The sequence below is a fragment of the Leopardus geoffroyi genome, chromosome C3, assembly GCF_018350155.1.
Source record: "Leopardus geoffroyi isolate Oge1 chromosome C3, O.geoffroyi_Oge1_pat1.0, whole genome shotgun sequence".
In the NCBI taxonomy this organism is placed as follows: domain Eukaryota; kingdom Metazoa; phylum Chordata; class Mammalia; order Carnivora; family Felidae; genus Leopardus; species Leopardus geoffroyi.
This window is the reverse complement of record NC_059338.1, coordinates 135,624,933-135,647,042: the sequence shown is the minus strand read 5'-3', so window position 1 is coordinate 135,647,042 and position 22,110 is coordinate 135,624,933. Positions and strand designations below refer to the sequence as shown.

At 37.0% G+C, this 22,110-nt stretch overlaps 1 protein-coding gene across 2 annotated transcripts in view; it reads right to left on the bottom strand.

Moving 5' to 3' along the window:
* Positions 1-22,110, bottom strand: part of CPA6 (carboxypeptidase A6) — a 522,469-nt gene that overhangs the window by 378,992 nt on the left and 121,367 nt on the right. For both annotated transcript variants that reach the window (XM_045455003.1, XM_045455001.1), the window contains one exon: positions 7,269-7,359. In XM_045455003.1, coding sequence (XP_045310959.1) covers positions 7,269-7,315 — 47 coding nt within the window. In that variant the 5' untranslated portion in view covers positions 7,316-7,359. The remainder of the gene's footprint in view (positions 1-7,268; positions 7,360-22,110) is intronic.

Here is a 22,110-nt window from a genome sequence, read left to right as displayed (position 1 = left end):
ACAATAAATAGATTCTTTATTTACCCAAACATTAATAATCCACACTATGATTCTTAAGGAAAATTGTGAGTGGGATGCAGATGTTTAAAGACTAAAAACCTATTGTTGAGAGTGCTGCTATAAACATTGGGGTACAAGTGCCCCTATGCATCAGTACTCCTGTATTTCTTGGGGAAATTCCTAGCAGCGCTATTGCTGGGTCATAGGGTAGGTCTATTTTTAATTTTTTGAGGAACCTCCACACTGTTTTCCAGAGTGGCTGCACCAGTTTGCATTCCCACCAACAGTGCAAGAGGGTTCCCGTTTCTCCACATCCTCGCCAGCATCTATAGTCTCCTGATTTGTTCATTCTGGCCACTCTGACTGGTGTGAGGTGATATCTGAGTGTGGTTTTGATTTGTATTTCCCTGATGAGGAGCAACGTTGAGCATCTTTTCATGTGCCTGTTGGCCATCTGGATGTCTTCTTTAGAGAAGTGTCTATTCATGTTTTCTGCCCATTTCTTCACTGGATTATTTGTTATGGAAAGAGCCTAAATGTCCATCAACTAATGAATGGATAAAGAAATTGTCGTTTATATATACAATGGAGTACTACGTGGCAATGAGAAAGAATGAAATATGGCCCTTTGTAGCAACATGGATGGAACTGGAGAGTGTTATGCTCAGTGAAATAAGCCATACAGAGAAAGACAGATACCATATGGTTTCACTCTTATGTGGATCCTGAGAAACTAACAGAAACCCATGGGGGAGGGGAAGGAAAAAAGAAAGAGGTTAGAGTGGAAGAGAGCCAAAGCATAAGAGACTCCGAAAAACTGAGAACAAACTGAGGGTTGATGAGGGGTGGGAGGGAGGGGAGGGTGGGTGATGGGTATTGAGGAGGGCACCTTTTGAGATGAGCACTGGGTGTTGTATGGAAACCAATTTGACAATAAACTTCATATATTGAAAAAAAAAAAGACTAAAAACCTAGAGGTTTACTTTGCAATGTGAATTCCTTTTGTTTCAGCCAGAGTGCCGTTCTCGTAGATTTTAATTCTTTGGGAAACATTGCTCTTCTCTGCAAAGATTTAGCCTGGGTGCATGGTGTCTACAGTGTGGAAATGTGTGTATGAGCAGTCACCCATAGGGGGATGAGGCTGAACACAGGCAGGGGCTTCACCTCACACTGGAGGAAATACACTCAGAATCTCCTCGGTAAACAGCCTGAGACTGTGTTTCAGACTTCCCCCTGGAACCTGGCCTAAACATGTCAATAGTCCCATGAAACCCTTTTATAGATGAAGAAACGAGGCCTCGACAGGCTAAGTAATGTGTCCAAGGACCCACAGCCAGCAGGTGGCTGTGCAGACCTTGGCACCTAGAGGGTTTGCATCAAGAGACTTCTTCATCCCGTCTGGAGTGGACGCTCAAGTGCATGTAGGTCATGACAACACACCCAAGTTTGCTTCCCCCGCCCCCCCGCCGCCGCCCTCCAAACTAAGCACTCTTGTTTAATTTTTGCCTACTGAAATGGAGTTCAGTTGTCATAAAGAGTTTTGGCTTTTCCCCCCTGCAATATGATTTCATTTAAGCATTGAAATTGGGCTCTTATCTTATTATTTTTGGCCCAGGATTGAGGTGCCTTTATAAATGATTCTTAGATTAGCTCTGTCTCATTAAGGATCAGTGCACTGTGATCTAGATTGTCTTTAGTCATTGTGGAGGGCCAGTGTATTATCCTAAGTGTCTATCATTGTCTCTTGTCATTTTTTCCTACCAATTCTTTCCCCTGCTGCTCTTATTTCAGAGATTTCTTTTGGCCCATGAATAAGACTTTTAAATAACTCAAATAACCTAGAAAGGGCTGGGATATACTTGGGGAAGGCAAAATTCGGATCTGATTCTATATTTGGCAAATAAGACACATAAGCAGAAACAAGTAGGTGTACAGAATGATACCCTATGAAAAAGAAAAAATAAGTAAATATGAACAACACCTGCTTATATTAAAAATATGTGGTTATATTTCTGGTTAGAAATTTACTTGTATACATTTTTTACCTGAGAAATGATTTGGCATGATTTATAAAACACTCACTTTACAGAATTTATAAATATGGAAAATAATGTAAGTTTCTTAAGATGTATTCGATTGGATTTATGTCTTTTTGGTTTTGTGTTTCTCATCATCTCATATTTGGAATACCTCCAATACCTCCTGCTGCTAATGAAATGTCTCTCACAATTTTTTCCTCCATCAGAGTACACTTTCTAAAATTTAAATCTGATCATAGCATTCTTCAACTGTTTCCATAAACTTTCCAAAGCACCTGTTGAAACATATAAGGCCACCACCCACCCAGCAGACCCCCCTTTTCCCGCCAGATTGTCCTTGCTCAGGCCAAATGGAACTATCTGCAATTTCTCATACAAGCCAGCCTTTTGGCACCTGGCTATATTTGCATTTGGAGTGGGCTCACTGCAGACTGTGTACCCAATAAACTCACTTATTTTAAAAAATGCAAATAATGCCCCTTCTCTGCAATGTCCCCACTTGGAGTTATATGTTTCCATAATAATCCCTACCACTCTCTATTATAACACTTAACTATGGTGTATTTTAATTACCTATTTACCCATCTGTCTTGCCCACTAAATGTTGAACTTCTCAGCAGGACCTTCTTGATCATGTTTGAACCCTCTATATTTTACATTCTGGTATATAGTAGATGCTCAATGAATATTTTTAGAGCAAGAGAGTGAATAAGGAAATACATGTTGAATATATAAAATTAGACTAGAGTCCAATTTAATCAGTCACTTTCAAGAGCTCCTCTTAATCTGTCTTTTTTGTTAAAGCATTCTGTAAAGAGATTTATCTCAAAGTTCAGTTGCAGCATATCTAAAATGTAACTGAGGCTATTATTATTATAAGCTAAATAGACAATTTCCTATATTCACTTTTGTGGGTATTGAGGGAGTGTTTTGATAAGCAAATAGAATATAGAAGAAAATGCATTCTAATGAACCCAAATAGCATGACTTGAAGTGCTGTGTTATCTCAAAATTTCATTAGACTGAAAACATATTTTCAGTGTTCATCAATCTGGTGGTAAATTACTGGTGGAGCAGTATTTTAGAACCCCACTTCTAAAACCCCAGCTAGAAGGAGGCTAGTTTCTGCTGAATGATTTCATATTTTATGTGTATATTTAGAGGACTAAATTGAGCTTAGCTTTAGTCATGCTTACTTTAAAGGGAAAAACCAGTAATTTTCTTCCAGAAATGTCTTCCTGGTCATTATCTTTTCCATGTAATTAGTTACCTGTGAGAGTCCTGTTATTTAGTTGGTATTCACCATAGTTTCCTGCCCTGAGAAAATCTCATGCATTAAATTCCCAATTTTTTGCATAATGTTCGTTCTATGTTTACCAAAGAAAACTGAGGAAGACAATTATACCAATGTACCTTATGAGGAACAGCCCTTATTATGAGGTATATTATCTTATTTATTTATTCATTTATGTATGTATGTATTTATTTTAACTTTTTTTTTTTTTGAGAGAGAGAGAGAGTGCAAGAGTGGGAGAGAGGCAGACAGAGAGGGAGAGAGAGAATCCCAAGCAGGTTCCATGCTGCCGTGGGGCTCAGGACCTGAGCCGAAATCAAGAGTCAGATGCTTGACTGAGCCACCTAGGTGCCCCATGAGGTGTATTATTTTAAAACAACAAAAATGTTACTAAAACAGAGGCAGTGAGAAATTGAGTAGCCACCAAAAGACAGCTAACACTTCATCAAACCACATTCTGATGGAATAAGTCAAACCTCAGCACACTGGAAGCCAGCTTCCTGTTATCAGAACTTGCTACATGCAGGGGTCACCAGGAGTGGGAGCACCTCAGTTTTACTCTCAATGGGTATCACTGATTTGTGACTTCTGTTTGTAAAATGAGAGGAAATGGTTGCTTGCAGCAGTGTCAAGGCAGTGTCTACAGGAGCTATTTGAGCTTCTTCTGACAAGTATCAAGCCATTCCTTTTGCCCAGAGTGAATTTAGTTAGAAGTAGTAACAGGTTCAGGGCCTAATGACATCGGCCAAAACGGAAATAAACCAACACTACGGAAAACTCCTGAGGGAGAGCCAAGCTCTGGGGGAAATAAATGGGAACTTTACCTTGACATCAGGTCATTTAAAGACAAGGTAATTTACAAAAAAGTCTTGAGGATTATTATTGAGTATTTACAAGTGAATTTTTAAAGTTTATGTTGAAGATTTAACATCACATTGGAAAGGAAAGCTTATGTATAGGTTATTTAAAATAATTTTCAGAGGTTATATCTGACAGAAATCCACTGGAGGGCAGTAGATAGCAAGAGTTATGGCTGGTTGCCTGAAATATTGATTGTTTCAGAACATAAACTGAATATCACATTACAGCTTAATTTTAAAAAATGACATACAGTTCTGTTGTCTGTTTTAAAGTTTAAAAAGATTTCCCACATTAGGTGCCTGGATCAGGCTGTGTATTTCCGTTTGGTGTGAAGAATGACGGGGCTGATTGTATGTTGAAAGCATTTCTGTCTTCCTGACAAATCAAAGTATGAATTCAAGTTTCTGTACTCAGTTGAACAGTGATGCATTTCAATCTGGGTAGACCTTAATTTATACTGTTTCCCTAAGGAAAGAAACCAGGTTTCCAGAGATAGTCGTCATTAACTGAAGATAGGACACACTGCCTCACATGCCTTGACCCCAGAACATGGAGTCAATGTTCTTAATCATATCAGCTGCCTGTGTAGCACCCACTCCCTAAATGAAATGTATTTAATTTTATTTCTGAGAATTAATGAAACATCTTTGAGACAGAGCTTAGAATTCAAATTGTTCTTTTAACTGTAAAGAAATACTACAGGTGATGAAAATCAGTCATCTTTTGCTTCTACTAATACTTGCCTCCTCACCCATATTTCCTTCCTTCCTCCAAAAATCCACCCATTCACTCATCCTCCATTGATTCACTCAGTATTTATTGTGCTCCTACAATCTATGTGCCGTGTAAGCGTGGAAGTTAAAAGGTGAGCATAAAATTTCAGTTGAGAAGAATGGAATGGAAAATAAACTTTCCTCAGAATATTAGCACTTGGTGAGCCTTAGTTGTTCCTCAAATAATAAGAGCAGATGCATGTACAGCAATCTGAACCAGACACTTACTCTGAGCTCTTTTTGTAACAAAAAGGTTTCATCAGCACCATCATCATCACCATCATCATCTTCACCATCCCATCATCATCATCATCACCATCCCCATTATCATCATCCCCATCATCATCATCATCATCTCCATTTATGTACATGTACATTGAGGCACAGGAAGATCAAGTCCCTGCCCATTGTCACACAGTATGAATGGCAGAGCCAGAATTTGTGACTTGCTCCAGACCCCATGCTCTGGACTGATCAAGCTGATCAAGCTACACTTTTCTTCAAGAGCAGGAGTTCCAAGTGAAGCATAAGTCAGCTTGGAAAACAGGGAATTTAAGGATGTTTTTTTGCTTTTGTGAAAGATAAAATGTACTAGACAATTAAGGAAATGTTTGTTCAGGCTATTGTAATAGAGAGAATGTTCATTAATGAATGTCTCAAAGAAGAGGGAGAGAACTTAGCGGCCTAGACATCCACTAAGATGTCTTTACATCTCCTTTAATATCCAGAAGGAACTCTGGCCCATGCATGGTCTACTGTGGTGGTGAGTGCTCTGAGGTTTATACTAAGTCCTCGGGCTTCAGCTCACAGGGTTCTTCATATTCTGAAGGAAAGGGCCAGCTGCCAGAAAACCTAAAGTCCTGATAGTGATCTGGGCAGTAATATAGACAGATGACACAGAAGATGAGAATAATTTTATACAACCACTTCTTAGAGCAGGCTAATAATCCAAGAAAAATTTTCCACTTTAACTGAGAAGACAAAATTCTATCTTTGTACCATTATAATATTTGTCATGAATTCTCCTTTGGAAAATCTTATAAATAAATTCATTGTATTAGGCAGAAAATTGGCCCCTCAAAGATTTTCACTTCTTAATCCCTGAAACTTGTGAATATGTTGTTACATGACAAGAGGGAATTAGTTCCATTGTAGAGGGGAATAAAGTTACCAATCATCTGCCCTTAAAATAACAGTCATCCCTGATTACCTGGTGGACCCAATGTAATCACAATGGTTGTTTAAATGTGGAAGAGAGAGGCAGACAAGTCAGTGTCAGAATGATGCAATGTGAAAAAGACTAACTAGTTATTGCTGGCTTTGAAGATGCAAGGGGGCTGCGAATCAAGGATTCCAGGCAGCCTCTACAAGCATGAAAAGGCAAGAAAATTGATTCTCTCCTAGAACCTGGAATGCAGGAATGCAGCCCTACTATCCTGATTTTAGCCCAGTGGGACCCATTTTGGACTTTTGGACTAAGGTACCTAGTTGTGGTAATTTGTTATAGCAGCAAAAGAAAACTAATACACCCATCAAACTTTAGTCAGCTTTGGCCATTACAAAAAGAAAAACAAATCCCTTCTAGCACACCTTCCATAACTTTCTATATTCATTTGGGTTTTGTCTTACGTTTTCCTCTTCTTATTCTGGAGCAACCAGTCATTTAACTTTAGGGCAAAACTACTCTTATCTCCTTAACACAAACACATCTCTTATAGTACAATGTCTCAAAGTGGCAAAAAATGAACATCTTCTTTAACAGACCCAAATACATACTCTCTCTGTATCATAAAATAAGAGAAAAAATATAAATTTAAAATTATGCTTAGTAATTAATGTTTCAGTATTCTGTCTCACATAGAAATGATCTAGGCATCTTGTAAATATTGATTAACTAACTCGATACCTATACAAGATTTTAAGTTACCTAAAAATCTTAGAAATTATCTTCAAGTGGACATATTACAAAATGTTAATACTGTTTGCAGTTAGGAGTATGCCTAAGTTCATGTTTGACTGCTGACAGCTTTTAAGCCTTAAATCTCCTCCTCCTCTTCTGTCCCACATTTAGGAGAGTTGATAAGAAAAGTCAGGTGCTTCCTCCTTTGCTACTGGTGGTAAGTTTGAATCATACCAAGTCCCTGCCTGTATGTAGGAAACTTCACTCCAGCCCCGCCCCTAACCAACATAAAAGACCCATGCCGGTCTCCTTTCTTGTTTTCTTTCAAGCCTCTTTTGACCTGTTTGGGAGGCTTCCCCTGCTCTCTCCAGAGAGCTTCGTAATGTAAGTAATATTCCTACCTTCTTGGTGTTCCTGTGGCATCATCAGTCTCCAGTTTGAACCACATTTTGGGCGGATGTTCATCTTTTCTTTGCAAGAGTGTCCACAACCCTGTTGGAATAAAATTTGCCAAAATATGATTCAATTTTGGTCATAAATATTTACATATCTCATAAGATTAAACATTTAGTAAAAGTAGTGATATCTTTTCCATTCAGCAAACCTGTGTATGTTTAGGAAAGATATATCTAAATAGAATAAAAGTCTACATATATATTACACTTAACATTGATCTAATGGAAAATATGTAGCTGCTTTTAATGAAATTTTTTTTTTAATGTTTATTTTTTGAGAGAGAGAGAGACAGAGCATGAGCAGGGGAGGAGCAGAGAGAGACACACACAGAATCTGAAGCAGGCTCCAGGCTCTGAGCTGTCAGCACAGAGCCCGACGCGGGGCTCAAACTCATGAACTGTGAGATCATGACCTGAGCCGAAGTCGGACACTTAACCGACTGAGCCAGCCAGAAGCCCCTGTAGCTGCTTTCAATTAAATCAAAATAACGAGTCTTGCTTGCCACGGATTTACCTAAATTATGTGCACCTGAATTCTTAAAACATTTCTGGGTTCATTTCTATAAGGATACCTCCTTTTTTACATTGAAAATATTTGAGGTTTAATTTCCTTAATATCTGGAAGTTTATGGAACATTCAGCTTACATAAGTGCTTTTTATCACTAAGCCAATCAGAGTAGGGCTCCCTTAAGAGATTTTACAATCTAATTTATTAATACCATGAAGGGCAGGAAAATATTATATACTTACACAATGAGATGTAAAGACCTTTCTGAATTACAGATATATAAACATACAAACAGACATAAGTAGACAGCTTACAACTTTATTCAAAAAATTGATCCATGGGTCAAGCATACACACAGAAATAAAATATCAGTGGTCTAAATTCTATTGGGTTTTATTACCAGTTGGTAATAAATTCTTAGCTGATTTTATCTCAAAACAGGGAAAAAGATAAACAGAAAAGACCAATATACCAGTTCTCTGTCTTTCAACTGAGAAAACAAGATCTGTATAAACCATTGATACATTTACAGAAATCATAAAATGATCAGACCATGAAACCAGAAGAATTGGGCACCAGATATGAAGCAAGTACTCAAAAGGTATTGAATCAAATCTTTATCGTGCTATGAATGGACAGGAGTCCAGAACACAGGATCAGAAACTGAGCTCACTTTTGGGTCCTTGGATCACCACATAGAAATGAAGCACAAAGGCTCTGAGGGGGGTCTCATTACCCGGTAGGAGTAAACAGGACCCTGAGGCAAGGACAAATACTATCTGGGTTGTTGGCACCAAACCCCGAAAGACAAAAGGCTCCAGACAATTAAGGAAATGATTTTATTCAGGCCATTGCAACAGAGAGAGTATTTGTTATGATAAAGGTCTCAAAGAATATGGAGAAAACTTGAGGTTTTACAAGGTCATGGTGGTCCTTTGTAGTTAACTGGTTACCTGTTTAGCCATTTTGTCACATCCCAAACAAAGAAGAGTTACAAAAGGATGGGGAGGTTTCTCAGCTGTCACTACTGTCCAGGAGCACAGGGTCCAGATGAAGCTCAACATTGTTACTTTATAATAAGCTCTCTGCTTCACCACCTCTTTGACCATTGGCCCTTGATACACACAGGCAGATGGTATCATCCCTGGGAGGGCTTTCTCTGCCTTGTAACTTCAGATACTATATGAACATTTGGTATCATTCAAAACTATTTTTATGTACTACATGATTATGTATTTGGAGATTTTTTTTTAAAGAAAAACATATTTGGTGCTTATAAAAGTTTTTAGAGAGAACACGAAAAGCAAATTACCAAACAGAAAACCATCTTTTAATTGAGTTTTCATTGAACTTACAGGGTGGGGAATTTAAGTGATTTTAAGAACAAGTGAACATGTTGCAGAAGCATCTGCTATGACTGAGGGATGAACACTGGCTAGGACTTCCTGGGAATCCACTTAAAATGGGCAATTTTAGCTTTCTCTGAAGAGGAGTTTTGTGAAAGGAAGGGAAGAGGAAAACTTTGTTTAGCATCTGTGAGAACATCAGGGACCAAGGGAGATCAGATATTGTGCATAATGGTTTGAAACATGTTGAACAAGTTAGACTGCACCAGGATGGCCCCTGGCATTTCAGTCTGTGAAGGAGCAAAAACAACTCAGCAAGCTGATAGAAACCACAGAATCCTGCAGAGCAGTGCTTCTGCTGAAGGATCATAATTCATGATATAGAAGTTTTCCCACACGTGAGGAAAATGGGTATTCTCTAATTGTTGTTTAGGGGTCTATGTATGTCGATTAGATCAAGGTGGTTATGACATTCATGATTGTTTACCTATTTTAAAAATCTTCTTGTTCTATCCATTATGAGAGATGTGTCAAAAATCACCTTTTATAATGGTGAATTTGCCTATTTCTCCTATTATTTTTTGCTTGTATTTTTGAAGTTATGCTATTAGGTACAAAAGAACTTAGAACTGTTTTATCCTTCTGGTGAACTGAAACTTTTATCATAACAAAAGCATTTTATCATCGCAAAAGTATTTTTGCCCTAATTTCTGTTTTTCGTCATATTAGTATAGCTACCCCAATTTTCTATTGTTGGTATTTGCCTTATATAACTATTTCTATTCTTTTATTTTCAACCTTCCTTTGGACCCCTTATGCATCACTTCCTTTTTGCATATAGCTGAATACTGACTTCATATAGGATTTTCTGCCATTTCACTGAAGAGTTCAATTATTTTCATTAATCCATTTAAATTTATTATAAATACTAATATATATGCATTTATCCATACCATTTTATTTTGTGCTTTTTGTTTTCCTTATTTTTCTCTTTCCTAGTTTCCTCTTCCTTTGTTGTCTATTTTTTTTTTTATTTTAAATTTTTTTTCAACGTTTTTATTTATTTTTGGGACAGAGAGAGACAGAGCATGAACGGGGGAGGGGCAGAGAGAGAGGGAGACACAGAATCGGAAACAGGCTCCAGGCTCTGAGCCATCAGCCCAGAGCCTGACGCGGGGCTCGAACTCACGGACCGCGAGATCGTGACCTGGCTGAAGTCGGACGCCTAACCGACTGCGCCACCCAGGCGCCCCTGTTGTCTATTTTTAAATTGACTGGGCTCTCTTTCCTCCTTCCACTCCCCCCCCCCCCATGTTTACTCTTAAATGCATAACCTGCATATTTAACTTAGAAAATTCAAACATAGTCAATGGTTTTTTTGTTTGTTTGTTTGTTTGTTTGTTTTTTATCATTCTGGGTCCAGCCAGGAAAAGAGACGGCACTATAAGTCTTTCAGGAGAGGGAATTTAATACAAGGAATTAGTTACAGCGGTGACGGGAATGCTAAGAAACTATACAGAGGATCGTAATTCAGAGTTGAGTGAGAGCAAGAAGTTGGCCTCTGCTTCCAGAGTTAGAGGAGCACTGGGAAGAGAAGCCCACGTGATACAAATGGTATAGCTTCACATTAGGTCTTCAATTTCTACTAATCTACTTTAGGTATCTTTCACCTCTATGTTTTCTGCATTCTGGGTAATTTTATCCAATACCTTCAAGCTTCCTAATTCTTATCTCAGGTGTGCTGTTTGACTATTCTAGATAGTTCTAAAATTAAGTGATTATGTAATTCATTTCCAGAATTTCTCTTTGGTTCTTTAAAAAATCTGCCTGTGTGCTTTTTTATAGTCTCCTGCTCCATTTTGTTCCATTTTCCCCCCTTAAACACATTTAGCATAATTATTTTGTATTCTGGATTTGAAAATTCTAGTGCTTTATGTTTTTGCATGTCTGATTCTGTTTTTGTTTGTTTTTTTCTGACTCTCATTCATGGTGACTTATTTTTCTTATGGATTTTCATATACTTTTTAGCGTGAACTTGTAAATGTTGGAAGTTTTTCTGAGAATTCTTTAAATCTGGACATGAGTATCTATTCCTTCAAGGGGTACTTAGGTTTGTTCCTACCATTACCTGGGGCATTATAAGCTTGCACAGACTTTATAGTTTTCGGTTTGCAGTTTTTAGGACCATAAAAAGATTGTAAATCATTAGACCCTTAATACACATGAAGTCTGGCCAGTGAGCAAGAATTCTTAGGGGAGACTTTTTCTTTTCCCACCTGTATCTACAACGAAGACAGAAAACTTACTTGACAACTGCTTTTGTGGAAAGGTTATTTTTTCCCCCTAGTTTGTCCTGTTCATTAGAGTATGTTTCCTCTATAATCTTGATTATAAGTGAGTGACCTTTGATCCAGCTCCCTTCTCTACAAAGGCCCAAGGTTTTGCCCCCAGTCCCACTTGTGCTCGGAAGCTCCAGGCTTTGGGGTGGGATTGCTCCTAAGCATCCCACAGATTTGGTGCTCAGTCTCTTCCCTCATCTCATGCTTCTGCTTTGCTCCTCTTCTTCATGTTTTTTTCCCTCACACTTTCTCACAGGCTTATTCGGTCTTCCAAAAGAATTGTAAAAATATATTTTATTAAGTATTTTTAGAAGTTACATCTAGAAGGTAAAACTTCCATTCATAAAATATATTTAAATAACAAATAAATAAGGGAACTTTTTTGTAACCGTATAGAAAGACTATTCAAAGGTATTTCTTTGTGTTTATCAATATTTTACTGTCCTTACTATGCACCAAGATCTCTGCTAAGTACTAACCAAGATCTCTGCTAAGTACTTTGTATACATTATCTAATTCAATCCTTGTAACAGCTCTAGGAAATAGATATTATTATTATTATTATTACTATTATTATAACCCTATTTTATACCTTAAAAAATGAAGCTCATCAATATTAAGTAACATATTCCAAAACATGTAAATAATAAGTGTTAGAGATACACTTGAACCCTGGTCTTTCTGACTATAAAACCCATGTTTTTAACCATACTTCTGTGAAGTTGAGTACATAATAGAATGAGTGGGCTGTTCTACACCCAGTAAAGTACTCTTCATAAAATATTAAAGAAGGTTATTTATTGAGCCAGAAGTTTATTTGAGCCAGAAGGTCATTTATTACTTTTAAAATCTTTGATGGAAGAGATACAGTAATAAGACTTTGAAGCTGAAAATTCTAAATCCACTTTTAAAAAGAATTCTATTTATATCAAAGACTTCACCAGATTTTGGTAAGCTCCCATCAACTTTATATCTGCCTTATCTGTCCTTTTGGTCTTTTTGAAACCCTTATACTTAAAGCATGCTAACTGACAGGTGAATAGGTAAGAAAAAAAAATAAGAAAGAGAGATGACAAATCAAACAGAATTTTAGATGGCATTAGCAACTCAGGCTTGAGATCCTCTCCTTAGCATCCCTTTTTTGAAAGTGTGATTATGACAGTGACAAGTCTTTTTTCTATGAATGTGAATACAAGTTAATAAATGTCACATAGCAGATAAAAAACAAAAACAAAACAAAACAAAACCCACAAAAGACACTGAGCAAGGAGAATGAGAGTCAGATTCTTGAGAAAAAAAAGTCATTCCTAATCTGAGCTTGAGTTTCCCTGTAGCAAACTTTTTATGTGTGATCATTAATAAGAAATCTGCAAAGCTGTAGAAGGCCTGGCTCAAGAACAAATGAGGAAATAAGGAAATGAATATTTAGAAACTTCACACAGGGATTTAAAAAAAGGAAATATGAAATGCAGAACGGACAATATTGCTGATTAATCACTACAGCACACACAAAGCAACATGCAGAGATAAAAACTCTACAGGAGAGCCTGAGGAGAGATTAAGCCTCTCCAGTTCTTCTTGTACAATGAATGCAGAATCATCCAGCAATTAAATGGGTTTTGGTCTTACCAAATGTTAAAATTTCCTCTCTACCCATGCCTATGAAGAAAAATAGCTTTCATTTTCTAGTATCTTTCAGTTTTCACAGCCAATGCTAAAAAATTGAAGTGACTCTCATGAAATCCTTAAAGTTTAGCTCAAAAAATAGAATGCCATTACTATAAATGCTTTTTGAGAAATATTCAACCTTCTCCTTAATCTAATAAAGATGTTCAAAAATGGAATATTACTGCTACTGTTATAAAATGACTGTGTGCAGAAGTAATATATAAATAGGAAAAGCAGCCTAGCTTTTCTTGGTAGTTGAATCCTGAGGTTGACTTAGTCTGGGAGTCTCTCTTTTGTATCTAATATTATCTAGTATGGAAGACGAATAGCATTGCCATAGTGAGATAAACAGAGTCTTCAAATGTTCTGTGTGTACAGAAGTACTAGAAAGTGGGAAGACTAGGGGACTGAAATCCTGGTATCTACTTATGATTGTATCATCCTATAAAACCCCTTTATATTCTAAGGTGGGAGAATTGCATGTTGTGATATACCAAGGGATGAACTTACTGAAGAAGCAAAACATTCCACTAGGAACCTCTGCACCAACCAGAACAACTAACCAAGCACTTCTTTTACTCCATTAGCTCTTCTACCCTCAATGACTTGTGCCCCCAGCCTGAAGTAGAACTTACAACATGGTTCCTGTGAGCCACAGTTCCTACCCCGGGTGCAAAACCTCATGTGCCTTAACACTTGTCCTAAGTAGTAGTCTCACCCTACACCATCCGTCCAGAATTCATGGTGCTACTTATGCTCAATAAAGACAATTACACAAGTTTATTTAACTGAATATTCACATTGACATCTGTCCCCTCCATGCATTCCACTGAAATGACTATACAGAAATTTAAATTAGAATTAATTCGTGATATCCCTGAGATGAGAGAACAACTGAAGATCAGAGATCAACAACACTTATTGTGGGGAGCATTGTGCAATGTAGAAGTATTGATTCACTATGTTGTATGCCTGCACCTAACATAATATTGTAGGTCAACTGTACTTCAATTAAAACATTGGTTTCTTTAAGATAAAAAACCAAAACAATGATATTGAAAAATAAATTAGAGCAGAAATTCAATTTCAAAAGAATACCAGAAAAGGGTCTACAGTGGAGGTAGCAGTCACTACCATAGCCACAGAGAGACTACAGACCAAGAGTTGGTAAGAAAGAAGATAAGACTTGGCAGGTGATTTATTAAAGAGTTAGCTAAAGAAGGATTTTGAGCTTGGGCTATCAACCCCATCACTTGCTATCATCTCCTCAAGGCACTGTGAGTTCCTAAGATATAAGTGAAGCAATGATCTCTAAAAACATCAGCTGGTCTGTGTGAGGAAGATAGGGATTTGAGTGTGGATATAGACACTCCAAAGTAAAGCCCTTTTTGTGTTTGGTGAGGATGGGAGTTTAGGGGGTGTGTCCTGTCTTGCCAAATGACAGGTAGCACTCATGTACATGGAGACTACAGTTAACCTTCCCATTCAGGTAAAGGAGTTAGTAGGAAAATTAGACTCTACATATTCAGAATGTCCATATTGTATACCACATTAGCATCTCAGCCCTTTATTCCCTGAATGGGAATGGACAATTAATAATCATTTATTTTCAAGGACAATAAAGACATACACAAAAAAGAAAACTGACCTTGGATAAAACAGACAATTGAGAGATCAGAAGAGAAATTTTTTAAAAACCTTGTTAATGTGCTCTGAGAGATTTTGAAATATACTGATCTATAAGACAAAAATAGATTGCTATAAAAAAGCAGTAAAGAAAAATAATTTTTAAAATTTAAAAATTCAATTGATAGTCTGGAGGTTAATGCTAACCACCTGATTTCAAATTTTCCCATACTCTCTCAAAATGACATAAAATTAACACAAAAGTAAATATAATCATATAAAACTCACACTTTTCAGCATTGGTAGGAGACAGAGAATGCCATGGACATCAAATAACATGTAAGTGGATAAAGAAAACAAATTCTAACAAGTATTGGAAATTACTAATTTTCCAAAAATAGGAGATTAGCTAAATCAACACAATGAAGTATTCTCCATGTGTAACAAAGAACTGGATGATCTCTATAAACTGATATGGAATGATTTTCTGGATTTATTGTTAAGTAAGAACACCAACATGTAAAAAGGCATATATAGAGCATATGTGCTCTGCTACCTTTAATAAAGAAGGGGAAATTATACACACACACACACACAGATATATATGTATATATTATACATGTATATATATCTGTGTGTGTATACACACACATACTGTGTGTGTGTGTGTGTGTGTGTGTATACACACTAGTCTTTACAAAGAGATGCACAGGAATGAAAAACCAGAAAACAATGAAGTTAGTCACCTACAATGGTTAGTACAGGGGACCCAGTTGGAAGAGATTCAAGACATTTTTCTGAGTGTATCATTTGTAATATTTTTGACTTTTGGAACTCTGCTAATGTTTTACATATCAAAAAATAACATGAAATCAACAAAGATGAGAAAGGGAAAAAACTAAAACAGAAAGCAGACTGAAACAAAGGAACCAACTGTATTTCAAATTAATAACATATTGCACTAAAGAAGGGGAGAGATGAATTTCAGTAACTTATGAACACAGTATTGACCATGTATCTTCTTGGTGGTGGTGATGGTGTGAAAAAAGGCAAGAAAATACAGAATCACTTTTATTAGGCTTAGTTTTTATAGTAGTATTGGTGAAGCAATTCTGTAACTATTTTAGTTATATGATAGGATCAAGCAAATAACTAAATGTGTTGATGTTTTTGGGATCAAGGAAGAAAGGTCATACATGTTTGGAATGAGAGAAGGCAAGGAAGGTCCCTATGGAGATAAACTAGAATGGGGATATTGGTGTGAACTCATGAATTCTAAAATATCTACATGTATGTGTGCATGTACACAAATGTGCATATGTGTGTGTGTGTGTGTGTGTGTGTGTGTATGTGTTCCAGCTCTATCTGCTGAAAGATCCAAGAAGCAGAGGCATTCCAAGAGTATAGGTACCTCTAGTATTCAGATCTTGCTCTGTAATACCTTTCCCCACTAAAAGTACCAGGGATCCTCAGAGGAATAGTTCTTTCCAGAGCCAGGGAAGGGAAAGTACAAAATGAGTAAAAAGTCTTGTTAAGCTAGGAACAAGAAAATATATACACTTTTAAATGATGAAAGCATGTTAAAAGGACACAGGTGCTAACACACATAAGAATGCTTCAACAGACGAAATGTGGAACAATTTGATCATTAAAGTAAGAAGACAATAATGAATTACAGATTCAAAAAACAGGATTCTAGGGCCACCTGGGTGGCTCAATTGGTTGAGCATCCAACTTTGGCTCAGGTCATGATCTCGCCTCTTGTGAGTTTGAGTACTGCATGGGGCTCTGTGCTGACAGCTCAGAGCCTGGAGCCTGCTTCAGATTCTGTGTCTCCCTCTCTCTCTGCCCCTCCCCCACTCGCATTCTGTCTCTCTCTCTCAAAAGTAAATAAACATTAAAAAAAACACTGGGTGGTCCTGATGATAAAGAGAGTCATATGATACCAATAATATAAGAGTAACAACAACAACGTCATGAATGCAGCTCCTTGAGCCTCTTTCTTGAAAGGTCTCTTCCCTTCCCCTTTCCCTTCCCTTTCTCTTCCTTCCTTCCTTCCTTCCTTCCTTCTTTCCTACCTTCCTGTTATAATACCATGGAGTAAGGAGAAAGGAGAAGTTTTAATTACCTTTTGAGAAAGTTAAATTTTCTTCTTAAATTAGACTTTAAATAGTTGTCACATATAATTTTTTTCATCATTCCTTTAGAAGCCTTGTTTTCAACAAACTACCCTTTGATCTCAATACTCCCTAAAATACTTCAGAAAACACTAGTGTCTCTTTACCTTTATACTCCTTTTCCATACATGGAAAGGACCACATGACCACTGACTCTGGACTCTGTGGCCAGTGTATCCTTTTTGCTTCAATATTCAAATGTTTCAACATTAAATCAACCCCACTTTGACTTTGTGTCTCAGTTTTCATAGTTGAGCATTAACCAGCTTTCCACTCGTCCTCTAGTACCAGTAGCCTTGGGCCCTGTTCTTGCTGGGTCCCTTGTGTCAAATACCCGCCTAGTGTGCTAGGACCTAGAACAGGTCTTGCCTCATCAGACATCAGATCTACCTAGTAGACTGCTACTTAGATTTCCACATCTTTCTGGTTCCCACATTCACCTTTTGGGTCTATTTTTTTTTTTTTTTTTAATGTTTATTTATTTTTGAGAGAGAGAGAGAGAGAGTGGGTAAGAAGCAGAGAGAGGGTGACACAGAATCTGAAGCAGGCTCCAGGCTCTGAGCTGTCAGCACAGACCCCGATGTGGGCCTCAAACCCATGAACTGTGAGATCATTACCTGAGCTGAAGTTGAACGCTTAACCAACTAAGCCACCCCGGTGCCCCTTGGGTCTGTCTAATCTTGGCAACACTTTTTTTTTTACTTCCTTAAACCATCCTGATGCCACCTACCCACTTATATTCCCATCTGTTGGCTGTCTTCACCGTCTCTGGAATCCATTCACCTAAAATTCTGAACCTTTCAGAAAATGGGTCTGGTCACCAAATGGGTATTTCTAGCTCCAGACCTGAACTTTTCTGTTTTGTCCAACCTGCTGAAAGAATACACTGATCCTCTCTATCTTCTTGCCCTTTCCCGTAACTGAAACCTGGTTTTCCCTTGGTGATGCCATTGCTTTGTCCCACTTCAGTTGTGACTTTTACCTTGACTCAGTGAACAAGGAGTATAGAGCAAAACCTTTGTCTGTATGGAGGCATTCAGACTGTGTTTCTTCACTATTATTATTTACACCTACACTTGGAAATGCTAAATCCTTGTTCTGACCCTTGTCACCTCAAGCCTGACCTATTGTAATACACTACAACTTTTTTCTGTGCCTCTTATTTTTCTTTCCACATACCAATCCATTCTGCCAGTCTGCCAAAATTATCTTTCTAAAAGAGAAAAACATTTCTGCTGAAAACTCCTTCTCTTGTTCCAAGTCTACTCCTTCTCTTGTTCCAAATCCAATGATTTTCTATCTCTTGGAAGGAATCGTGAATAATCATGAGTAATTCCTTGTCCTGGAGTCAAGGCCTTCCATTGGTTTTGTTACCCGTTGATGCTGACTTAGATCCAACACCTGTAAAATATTATATAAAAATGCCACTCTAGGGGCGTCTGGGTGGCTCAGTCGGTTAAGCGGCCGACTTCGGCTCAGGTCATGATCTCGCAGTCCGTGAGTTCGAGCCCCGCGTCGGGCTCTGTGCTGACAGCTCAGAGCCTGGAGCCTGCTTCAGATTCTGTGTCTCCCTCTCTCTGACCCTCCCCCGTTCATGCTCTGTCTCTCTCTGTCTCAAAAATAAATAAACGTTAAAAAAAATTTTTTTTAAATGCCACTCTATCTGGGCCAGCCATTGAAAGAGATGGCATGTAAAAATTGTTTGGAGACTTTTGACCATCTCAAATAGCACATATATATTTTGCACTACCAACAATAAACATACTCCTATTTCCAAGGAGACACACTTGAGAAATGACCTTCATTTCAATATCTGGAAACAATGGATCTTGTTGTTCTTTGATCATAGAGCTCACCTCTCATGTCCAGCACATCTCACTGGAGCATCCTGTGAATACTACATGCCCCAAATTATAAGATCACAAAATTCAGTTAAAAGAGGGGATTATAAGAAGACTACTGAGACCCTCTAAGTAATAAATGCAGTTTGGCCATTGTGGAATTAAAGTAGAAATCAAATATGAACAGTTAGTAGCATTGGTAGAAACTTTCTCTTATGCCAGATACTTTATTCTTAACAAATCTAAACCAGATGAATATACATACATATATATATATATATATATATATATATATATACACACACACACACACATATATACATACACACACTACATTGCCATTTAAATATGAACCTTTCTAACCAACTCTGTCCCTGCTATACTTGGTATCAGTTACTAAGGTCCCTGACCAGTATGGTATTATTTTATTTAAGTTGTTTTGGCTGAGAAAAATTTCAATGTATCAGTCATAAGTAAGGATAATTCATCATGTCTATTCTGTCTTTTGGTTTGGGCCCTATCTGAAATATTGCTTTAGTTTTCACTATATTTATCTTTTAAATGAATTTAAGAACATTTGTTAAAATTAGTCATGAATGATCTGCTCAGATACTATATACAAAGTTTTTGATAGATTAGTAGCTCTGAATCTCGAATGCAAAAGTCATGAAGTTGAATGTTTTTTTCTGTTTAAAATCTTTCATATGTTCCTGAACTTGATTTAGAAAATTTTAACTCAGCTCTACTAATTCCATAATTTGGGGGCTTGGTGCTAATTATAAAATTGAAAATAGTTTCTTCTCATACAACAATGCTTATCATACATTAAAAAGTAAAAAGAGAGGATTATAAATCAGTTTTTATTTTTTAGTTGAGTTTTATCTTCAACTTTAGTTAGGTACAACTATATACAATAAAATTCACACATTTTGAGGGTATAGTTTTATGTTTTGACAAACTGTATAAGCACCATCATAATCAAGACAAAGAACATTTCTTTTTTTTTATTTAATTTAATTTTTTATGTTTAAAAATTTACATCCAAATTAGTTAGCATATAGTGAAGCAATGATTTCAGTAGATTCCTTAATGCTCCTTACCCATTTAGCCCATCCCCCCTCCCACAACCCCTCCAGCAACCCTCAGTTTGTTCTCCATATTTATGAGTCTCTTTTGTTTTGTCCCCCTCCCTGTTTTTATATTATTTTTGTTTCCCTTCAAGACATAGAACATTTCTATCATCTTCCCACCTCCAGTCTCAGGCACCCACTATTCTTGTTTTAGACTTATTTTTTAAGAAATTCATATAAATGGAGTAATACATAATTTTAAATTTGGTGTCAGGTTTCTATAAATCAGTTTTTAAATGCTCCAATTTCTTATTTGTTATATAACAAAATATAACAAAATGATTGTTATCTTTTAATAATGATAGTATACTAGCAAACGTCTGTGACTTGTCTCCCATTCTCATTCCTTCTCCTTCACTGGTGAGCCCCAGTTCTCATTATGGTGTCAAGCTCTCCATTACTACAGCCCTTGTGCTCTGGGAGATGAGCTTCACCCCTGGTTCCCTGAGTTAGTCAGTGTTGAACCTATAAGGGACTCAGAGTCAGGCCCATTCAAAGCCAACTCAAATCTGAAGCTTTGGTTTTAGCCATAAGGGTTGCAAAGTCTTGTCCCATGAGGTTTGGAACTTTAGAGCAGTTGGATTGTAGCCATGCTGCAGTCTTTAAGAGGTAGCCCATCTGAAAATAAAGCCAGCTTCATGCATGGCAAAGTCAGAGATGATGAGAAAGGAATCTGGTCCTCATAACATCCTTTGATCTTAAGTCAACTGGCACCTGAAGCTAATTCAATCTCTACTGTTTTCAGTTCTAGTGGGCAATAGATCTCCTCTTTGTTTAAGCAAATTTAATTGCATTTTCCCATTATATATAGTAGAACGATTCCTAACACTTATAAATTATGGATGATTTTTCTCTTAGTATCTTTCTATATTTTCAATTTTTCTATGATAGACATAATACCTATAAATAGAACCCCTCCCCCCACTATGCATAAGGGCTACACAATTGTTTTTAATTCTCCAAAATAGTATTATCAAATTACTTCCTTTATTTTGGTGTTGAAAAGTATAGTTCTTCTATTAAGTTTGCATCTGTATCTTATTTTGCAGATAAAGAATATATTCCCTTAAAAACTAACTTATTCCTAAAAAAAATAAAATAAAATAACTTATTCCTAAATCCTGTTTAAGATATTTTGGTAACTGACAATACCCAGAATGGTTTCAGAATAATCTTCTTACTTTCTCTGAAGCTAACTTATATTTAAGAAAGCCTCAGTTTTCCTTATCTATGTCAATGTATTATAGGCTACATTTATTATTTTATGTAGATTTCCATCCCAGAATAAGGGAACTTTGACACATATTTTTCTTTTGAAATAACTCTTTGTAAGTAGTTGCTATGCGTATTATTAATACGATGCCCTGTATTTACATAAACTCTCACAAAATAGATTTGATTATTGAATATTTGCTGAGAAATAGTCTGAGTTCCTGATCTTCTCAGGTTAAATTTGCAGAAATCAGGGACATTGAAACATGGGGGTAGGATGGAGGAGAGGGATAGGTGTCATCTTTAAATAAGAGGAGCCAGAAGCTCTGCATGAAAATCTGGAAAAAATAAATTATGTATTGTCTTAGTACTTGCAGGCTGCTATAATAAACTACCATAGACTGGGCAGCTTATAAAAAACAGAGTTTACTTTTCATAGTTCTAGAGGCTGGGAAATGCAAGATCAAGGTGCTGGCAGATCTAGTGTCTGGGGAGGATCTGCTTCCTAGTTTGTAGACAGCTGTCTTGATTCTCTCTCCTCACATGATGGAAGAGGCCAGAGACCTCTCTGGGGTCTCTTTTATAAGGGTACTAATACCATTCATGTGGGACCCTCCCTCATGATCTAAGCACCTCTCAAGACCCTGCCTCCAAATACCAGCACATTGGGGATTAGATTTAAACATGTGAATTGGGAAGTGGGAGGATACACATTGTCTATTGTATGTTATGTTTCAGGAATTTGTTTTAGGCACTAAATATATATAGATGAAAAGTGCCTTCACTTCACATAGGACCATAGCTATTTAGTGAGTGGTGACATTTGTGTGGTTTTAGTTAGCTCACTCATGTGGGGTACCTATTTGCCAGTTAAGGCTTTTGGTAAAAAGTAAGAAAACTGGCTCTTTAAAACTTAAGCAAAAAGTTAACTTTTGGAAGG